The sequence below is a fragment of the Oreochromis niloticus genome, linkage group LG10, assembly GCF_001858045.2.
Source record: "Oreochromis niloticus isolate F11D_XX linkage group LG10, O_niloticus_UMD_NMBU, whole genome shotgun sequence".
Lineage (NCBI taxonomy): Eukaryota > Metazoa > Chordata > Actinopteri > Cichliformes > Cichlidae > Oreochromis > Oreochromis niloticus.
In genome coordinates, this window is record NC_031975.2 from 19,201,176 (window position 1) to 19,209,858 (window position 8,683).

At 39.5% G+C, this 8,683-nt stretch overlaps 1 protein-coding gene across 3 annotated transcripts; it reads right to left on the minus strand.

Annotated features, from left to right (window-relative positions):
• Positions 1-2,752: 2,752 nt before the first annotated feature.
• On the minus strand, positions 2,753-8,583 carry snx12 (sorting nexin 12). Of its 3 annotated transcripts, XR_266278.4 has the most exons (7): positions 8,204-8,583; positions 6,645-6,740; positions 6,241-6,365; positions 5,834-5,924; positions 5,272-5,282; positions 4,473-4,556; positions 2,753-3,529 (listed from the first exon to the last, which is right to left on the minus strand). XR_266278.4 is itself a non-coding variant. In XM_003446950.5 (6 exons), the coding sequence occupies exons 1-5, from the start codon at positions 8,366-8,368 to the stop codon at positions 5,277-5,279; spliced, it is 483 nt and encodes a 160-aa protein (XP_003446998.1). In that variant the 5' UTR covers positions 8,369-8,583; the 3' UTR covers positions 2,753-3,529; positions 5,272-5,276. The 3 variants fall into 3 exon arrangements, 2 of the variants coding, with proteins under 2 accessions (XP_003446998.1, XP_005452652.1); XM_003446950.5 differs by lacking the exon at positions 4,473-4,556; XM_005452595.4 differs by lacking the exons at positions 2,753-3,529; positions 4,473-4,556; positions 5,272-5,282 and having other exon boundaries at positions 5,807-5,924.
• Positions 8,584-8,683: the final 100 nt, after the last annotated feature.

The following is an 8,683-nucleotide window of genomic DNA, read 5'->3' on the forward strand; positions in this document are numbered from 1 at the left end:
TTGTTTTATCGGACATAACAGGAAAGAGTCTATGTACAGAGCTACCTCTTGCAGTTTCTTCCTGTGCACCCATTGCTCTCGCTCTCCGATGGCACTATAGTAGCCACTCGTCTCACCTATTGTCCTTACTCAGCCGTTGTGCTTTGAGTTGCTCTTTCAATTTACTTCCACTTTATCAAGCTAACCCAACTGGGTGTCTCAGCAAATACAACAAGCGTCATGGCTACAAACTGGGCTCCACAGTTAAAACGACTAACCAAACACCACCTAATCTCTGCTTCGGCCCTGCGTGCCCATCCTGTCTGCACACTATCATTACTCAGGACAAGGCCAACACTTCAAAGCTCACGTCGTCTATAGGTCACTGTGCTCACAGATGAGGAAGGTCATGGCCGCTGCATGCATGTCATTGTTCAGGCACATTCTTTAGTTCACTAAAAGATTCTAATTTTGGAACAATTTTAACATCTATTGTGAATCTTTTGGTGAGTGAGTGCTGTAATGTTACATTTAGTGTAACAGCTATAGAACAGCATGCGTCTCACACTTAAAGAGGGATTTTGTATAGTTTACAAATAGCAGACCCTCTAAAAACTGTAATTTAAGAATGCAAAACTCTGCACTGTTAATCGAACACTAGCAGTGTTCTTTTACCAGCCTTGTGTAGCACACAGGCTGTGCTCTCTATGAACCTACTGGACTGATTTTTATTCATGTGGAAACAGTTGTGTCTAATTACAGTCATGCCTACTTTGGATCACCTGCAGCTCACAAGATTCTGGGACAACGTTAATCCACCTGTGGCGAGAATTTCCCTTCGCCGTTTAATCCCGGCATTTCCTGAAGAACAACGTCAGCAAGAAAACGATTAGAGGACTTTAAAAACCATCTTAGATAAAACCTAAAATGACTTGTATGCATACATATATACTCACTTACATGCTGTTTTTTTACAAACACCCTGACAAACTTGAAAGTAGTTTGGCAGTTTGAGTTCCAGTTTTCTCCAAACCTGCAGTGTAAACTGACTACAACTAAAAGTTATACACTGCTTGGCCACTTCATTAGGTACAAACTTAACTGCTGATACAAGGCAGGATGGATCCATGCTTTCGTGTTGTTTAATGCCATTTTTTCGTTTACGCCAAATGGTTATCCTACCATCAGAATGCAGCAGAAATCAAGACTTAGGCAATTTTCTCTTGTCTAATTTTGGTGAAAACTGTAGGCTCAGTTTCCTGTTCTTAGCTGACAGAAGTAACACCCAGCGTGGCTGTAGTCCATCTGTTGACTTTTGATATCTTGTGCATTCAGACATGCTCATCTGCATATCTTGGTTGTAAAGAGTTGTCATTTTTCCATTTGCATTACTTTTGCACACCTATCGGCTCGAAGCAGTCTGCCCATTCTCCTCTGACATCAAGAAGATATTTTCATCCAGAGAATTACCACATGAAAAAGTCTTTTGAGCCACCCTTAATTTCTTTATATTTTACTAGGAAAACAGGAGTTCTACCAAACTTAAAAGTCAATACTTGGTGTGACCACTTTATTCTTCAACACAGCCTGAACTCTCTTAGGCAAGCTTCGTTCTAACTTCTTTATGTGGCCTTCGGGACAAGTTTGAGTAGTTTCCAGGCTTCTTGAAGGTATTTAAAGCTCTTCCTTGGATGTTTCTGCCTTTTGTTGCATTCTCTGTCAAGATGCTCCCACAATCCTTCGATAAGGAGGATATCTGGGCTCTGGACCTGCTTTTTTGTGGTTTTCTATCTATGCTTTTACGACATTAGCAGGGTGTTTGGGATCACTGACATGAGGAAAAACAAAGTTGATGCAAATCTGAAACTTTCCAGATGGTATTGCATGGTGGATCAAAATCACCTGAACCACGACATAGCTTTTACCGTGTTTTACAGATGGCTGCAGTCACCGTTGTACCTTTGTCCTGACAATATATACAGAGGAAGTCATATTGATCAGCTCCTTTAAAACCAGAAATCTCTTGTATAATTTGGCATAACAAATTACCAGCCTTTTCTCCCCATTTCCTTTTCTTAAGAATGGCCTCTTGACAGCCACCCTTCCACTAAGACATGACGAGGCCTCAGTGAACAGTAGATGGAGCAACTCAAGTGTCAGATGTATCTCTCAGGTCCTGTGTCAGGTCTTTGCTGGATTTCTTATGGAAATTAGTTTTTTTTTTCTCCTCATTTTTTAAGGACACACTGCATGCCATAATATATGCCAAGTTTTCAGCTAATAGCTGTTTGTGAATCACCTCCTTGATGCAAAAGTGCAATTTTCTGATTGTCAGTTTGTGTTTTCATACTTCACAAAAAATTGGTAACAAATGTTTTTTTGTGCCAGATTGCTGGTAACAAAGTGGCTAAAGATACCATTTAAAATTGGGTCTTTGATGTCTTTCATGTGTAAACACCACTAGCTCATTGAGTTAGGTGCCTTTTTATGCTTGAATTAATCATAGCTCAGTGTTAAGTAGTTCAAAAACGAAAAAACTATTCCCTGTAAATGCAGCCAATGTCCTGGCCTTTCAGAAATCCTGGACAACTAATCCTCAAGTGCACTTTAAAAAAACTGACAAGAACAAATCTAAAGATATAAAGAATAACTCAAGACCTGCCAGCCTGCAATCATTTAATCTCCTCTGACTTACTCTTGCTCACTGACCTGACATTTTTTTTCTGACTTTTGCTCCCATTTCTCTGCTGTAAAAGCCAAAAGAGACAGCACACAGCAGGCAGCAGGAAATTTAATTAGTGGACAGAATTAACAATGAAGTTCCTGCAATGATGGCAACATATTAATACACTTCACGATAATGCTGAGAGAAAGAAGAATACAGCTGAAAAGAAAGAAAAAAAAAATAAAAATCAAGCCTCGTTTTATAGCTCAATAAACCAGATGCTGTTACTGCCTTTAAACAATGAATGTCTGTTCATATAACAAACCTCTTATCACAGTGCTTAGATATGGTTATTTGCCCAACTCAACAAGTAATCGTGAAACAATCCTGTGTAAGAGCATGTCCAGAAATATCAAACTCAGGGGAGAAAACAGCGACTGGAGTGACTGGAGTCGCCATCATTTTTATGATGCTACATGTTGCTCGACTTTGGGAGGTTATCATCAAAATCACATCTCAGCTTGCAAAAGAAAACAGGAGCAGGAAATTTTCTTTTTAAAGTAATCGAATGAAAAAAAGAAGACATTCCAAAAACATAATAATCATTGTAAACAAAAACAAACAAACAAAAAAATGGCTAAAAAGATATATGGGGCATGTCTTCCTCACTGATTATTAGATCAAAAATAGTGTACATACAGTAAGTGGAATGACTGAATGAAGATACAACATCAAACAATTTATACATTGGATCTCTTAAGTTTCGTTCCAGGAGCAGAAAGCTGTGTTTTCTCTACATCGTTGACACTTATGAGGTCTGACATCAGCTTTATGACGTGATGTAGAAATAAATGTACACGGGGCAGGTGCAGCAGACTGTACCGTCTTTGCAGTGAGAGAGAAAGAGAGAGGGAGAGATTAAAAAAACAAACAAACATGAGAAATGATACACCAACGTGCAATCGACAGTGTTCTTTGACTGACACTCTTTTAAATGGAGCCTAACGATGCACGCTGACTAATGTGATTATCCACAGAAAGCATCACATGATGACCAGATGAGGCTGGGTCCATACAGTATGACAGCTCCTGTTCTTTTGCATGATTTTTCACCAACTAAGCTTTTCTCAGATGATCATTACTTTCATTCATAATTACTTTTTTAACGTTTATTTACACAGGTAGTCCCGTCGAGACTCAATGTCTCACTTACAAGACAGACCTGTTTAATCTGTACCATGCAGTTTTTAGAGTTGCTTGGGCTTTACAGCCAAACAGTAAAAAACACTGAAGAGAAGTGCAACACTGGGGTGTCTGTCATTTAATAGTAGTATACATATATAAGGCAATAATAAGGAATTACCCTGGACGTGCCAACTTCTACTCTTTACTTGCATCGGGAGATCAGAACTATTTCTACTCTAAAACCTTTCTGGACTGAAAGATAAGTGACTCTTATTCAATCAGGCAGGCAGGTGAAGAAGTTGTGATTGCAAATCTAATACAAGCTCAACATGGTACATTACAGAGGAGTTCATGCAGTTTTCATAACCGAAGTGCTTTCCTGAGCTTCTGTGCAGCACACGCCACCAATAAGCATCATGCAACACAGTTGGGTTTTTTTGGGGGGCCAAAATATGCCATGATGCTGTCCGTTTTAAGACTTTTACGTGACCAATAAGCAGCTTTTTTTTTCTTTTCTTTTTTTTACAATTTGCTGCCATATGTATGGACAATAACTTCAGCTGATTTAGTTCATTAGTCATAAACTTTGTCTAATGAACTGCACATGTAAACGTTTGATTGGTACACAAAATGCAGGACATACTGTGTCAAGGTTTACATGATGGTACAATTGGCTGATTTGTTTTTCAGACGTAGATATTTCTGTACAAACGTACAGTATCCAAGTCTGAAAAGAAAAAAAACAACAAAAAACCCATCTTAACAAAAATGAAAGATCAGAATCAACAGGTACAGCAACATAACGGTGATCAGAGTAGTGTAAGAGTTTAATCAGCGAGGCTAACACAAATGTACTGCAAAGAAAGCGTGCAAGTGTGCCATGCAGCCAGGGATTAGTGCGATTGGTAATGACAGTGTATCAGAATTAGTTTGACGAGAAATGTCTTAAAAGAGCTCAGGTTGTAGGTGATGTACAGTATTTAATCCCTATTAAACAATAGTTCACATAACTCAAAACACTAGTGGTGGTTTGTCTTTCCACTGGCCCGATATTTGTGGAATGAGAAACGTCTGCAAGCCAGTTTAGAAGAAACAGATTAACTTCAGCACTCTTATTAAACCTCGTTTACATTCGTGGTTACTGTTAGAAAAGAAGCGCTTGAAAACTGGCTTGCAGAGTAGTGTTACCTTTGCAACACACCACAATCACATTATCCTTTTTGGGGGGGAATAACATGTTTTTATAATGCACCAGAGACCACGTGTGGCTGTATTTACAAAGTGAAATGACAGATTGCAGTCAGATCTCTGTTAACATGTGGTATTAAGTTTTGTTTTACTTAAGTATTTGTGAACTATCGCCTTTGGTCTTGACAGTGCCCATGCAACCACCTTTAATTCCAGAAAGCTCTTAGAGACAGAATAAAATAAAGCAAACTTACTTCATTCATACCTAAAAAATAAAACAAAAACAAAGAGAACAAAACAGGATCAGAATTCTCATTTACATTCTGCATGCATTCCTATGGTACACATTAGCTCCGGTACACATATTTAGATGTTATTCTACTTTATTCACATTATATTACAATCATGAATATATGACACTCATCTGAGGAAAGTCTGAATGTATCGTACACCGTTTCCATTCCTGCAAATTACTATTTAGCGCCAAATATTAACGATATTATGAATGCTACTGACAGGTGCTTTTCTTAATATACAGTTATAAAATAAACGCACACAGAAGAGAGGAGTCACAGTTGTCTGAAACATCGTCAACATGTTGTGTGTGTTGCCGAAGTTCATGCTCTAACTCCAAGATAAAGACAATATGACTTTGTAATAATATCCACAGAGTGAAAGAAAGAGAGACAGAGAGACAGACAAAGAGAGAGATTAAGAGAAGTTAGGAGGGAAGAGAAGGCAAGAGGCAGTCCGTTCTACAGCCCCAACATTTTAACCCCCAACTGCCCGTATCCCTCAATAATCCTAGTGTCGTACTTTTCCAGGAATGTAGTTACGGTCAATGGTTTCCTCTTGAAGAAACATGTGAAGACAGCGCTCGTTCTGGGCCAAGGGGTGACCTGCAATTCTATACAGAAACACAGAAAGAAACATTGTAAACTCACTCTCTGCTCATTTTAAAATGCTTTTCACGAATGCTGGGGAAAAGGAGCCATGGATTTGTTGCTTGGTTCTCCTTTCCCAGGCACAGATTAGATTAAGCCTTGTGTTGGGCTACACAGTTTTGACAACAAACAGCTCACTAAAGTGGATAGAAAAACCTAAAGAAACAACAGCAATAGCTTTGATACAAGTTCAGCGATAGAAAAAACACAATGAAGTCTTGCTCACGTCTCCCTCCACCCAAGACTCCCGTCTATAATGTAATTTTGTGACTAACTGACCTGTTGATAAACTGCTCCAGGCCCGATCTTCGCTCCTCAATGAACGACTCGTCAAAAAGACCCTCATCACTGCGAAAGGGCAACTGTCTCTTCAGGGCCTTGCCCGGCAGAGGTGGTACTACAATCTGAAGGAGGCAGGGGTCGACACAAAGAACAGGGAAAAGAAAGAAAGAAAAAAAAAAGTCCACACTCAACATGAAACAAAGTCAAAACTGTAGACATTTACACTGGCAAATCTGGGCCCTCATAACAATTTTATGTAGAATAGCCGTGCAAGTGCATGTAAACATTTTAATCACCATATTTTCATTTCAGAAAATAATAATAATCAGATTACTTATTTTACATGGTCAAGTCACACAATGCAATCCCTGCACTTGCACTGTTAATTATTATTCACTCACCTTACTGTCTCTTTCCAGCTCATTCTTTAACCACTCAAAGTCGCTGTATCTTCTCCTCACACAGGAGTCCTTTAATTTGAAAATGGGAAGGTTCGTCTACAAAGAGAAGGCAAAAAACAAAACATGTTGGTTAATTTGAAATTCAACCATCTGCATGAGATAGCAACTGACATGTAAGGAACAGACCTGCACTACATTTCCAACTATTATCATTTTTCTTCCCCTATTTCACCAAAAGTTTTAACTTGTCTTTTATCTGGCTTCAAATCAGCTCTGCTAATCACTGGCAAAGGTTTGTTCTGTACAGAAAAAAATAAATCTATACTGTGTTTATTTGAAAAGCAATTAAAGCCACTTGTAAAAGCATAGATTATGATTGCAGCGACCCTCTGCTTTCCACTATTGAGCCCAGTGAGAAATCAAATCTTAACTGGACTGATATGGCTTTTTGGCAGTTATTAGTTAACCACAGGCCCCTGACCCAACCTCCCCTACCATGGTCTATTACAATTTTCAAGCACTGAGAACAGTAAGTTGTTCATATTGTGCAAGGCAGACTCTCCGCAGTGGCACAAAATGATGATTTGCAGGAAAGGGAGGCACGTTAACATTCAATTACACAATTATAGTGCGTCTGTACTGTGTCACTGAATCAGCTTCCTGAAATGTCCTTAGATTTAGCTGTGTTAGTGATTTCCTACGTCTCACATTCTTTTAAGCTTAGCCGTCTTTCTAGTGAACAAGTTAGTTAAAACTTGTAACTGTTACATTAAATTTGACTTACACAATTTCACAACAGTCAAGTAAAAGCCACTTTACAGAGTAACGTAAACTACCTTGCAATACTATAGAGAAAAATCCAACATTTAACTCGACCTCTTCATATTTCAATAATCACAAAACACTTTTATGCGTTTTGTTCTACCGTTTTTAGAAAAACACCAACACTGTTAGCCTTTTTCATTCAGCTTTTCTCTGAATATCAAGATCAAACTGTCGAAGAATATGAAGGAATAACGTTTAGTTACTCCTTCATATATCCACATACTATCCACTGATGTATTTAGCTCTAGAAATCCAGACAGACAAACAATGTGACATTAAATCAGTCTTAATTTTCTTTACAGCGCATTATCACATATAGCTAGCAGTTAGCTTCCCGGAGTCTGCTGGAAATTCCTGGTTTTGTTTTAATGTGTTATTCAGTTTCCTTTTACTTAACGCAGACTAGCTCACAAACAATACTGTTAGCTGAGGAGAAAATTAACTACAGTACTGACTTTGAACTAGTGACACTGCTTACATTCCCGTAATTGCACCTTAGCATACCTTCAAGAAACTTCTACATGTCAGCTAGGCCGCTGACAGTCCCAGCTGCTCGATTTTTACTCGCGCCCTACCTCGAGCTACTCTACGACGAATAGCGACAACGTCACGGCACGGTGACCCTAGCTGCTAAGTGGCTAACTGGCTAGCATCGGCACTGTAATTATTAAGAGTTAGCTTAGCGCCAAAAGCTAATGCTGCAAGGTGTTTGAGGTTTACGCCTCGATACCTACCCTCATGCGAACTTCGTAAGTTGTGTAACGGCCCCGTCCGACTCCAACGATTTGTGGATCATAAACGTCTATCTCCAGGAAATTGCTGGGGGGACCGTAAGCATCAGTCAGGTCCTGGGGCTTGGAATTCAACCGGCGAGTATCGGCCACCACAGGATCTGACATTTTGTCGGGTTGTGATTTTTAGACGACCAACGGAGAATGAGCGTCAAACCAACTAAATACACAGTGAAGTCTTAAATGTCATCTGAAGGCATCAACTGATTTCGATAGCCGACCGCTTCAGCTGGGGAAGTAGCCGACTTGTGTAGCTCTCTTTGCGGGGGCCAGCCGCCTTGCGCCCTACCCTTCTTGAATCAGAAAAATGCGTTGACTCAGTTCCGTACTGTGCGGGACACTCCGCACTCCCTCTAATGGACACACAGATATTGCTGATTGTACTGAGTTTCCTTTATACCCAGAGCAATTCACAGGACTGAA

Bases quoted from the DNA above. Each gene is read 5' to 3' on its own strand.
- snx12 (XM_005452595.4), bottom strand. From the start codon at position 8,368: ATGTCAGATCCTGTGGTGGCCGATACTCGCCGGTTGAATTCCAAGCCC. The intron at 6,366-6,644 runs GTGAGTGAATAA...TGCCTCCTTCAG, and splicing joins AGCTGGAAAGAGACAGTAAG to ATTGTAGTACCACCTCTGCC. The intron at 5,925-6,240 runs GTCAGTTAGTCA...GTTTCTGTATAG, and splicing joins CTGGAGCAGTTTATCAACAG to AATTGCAGGTCACCCCTTGG.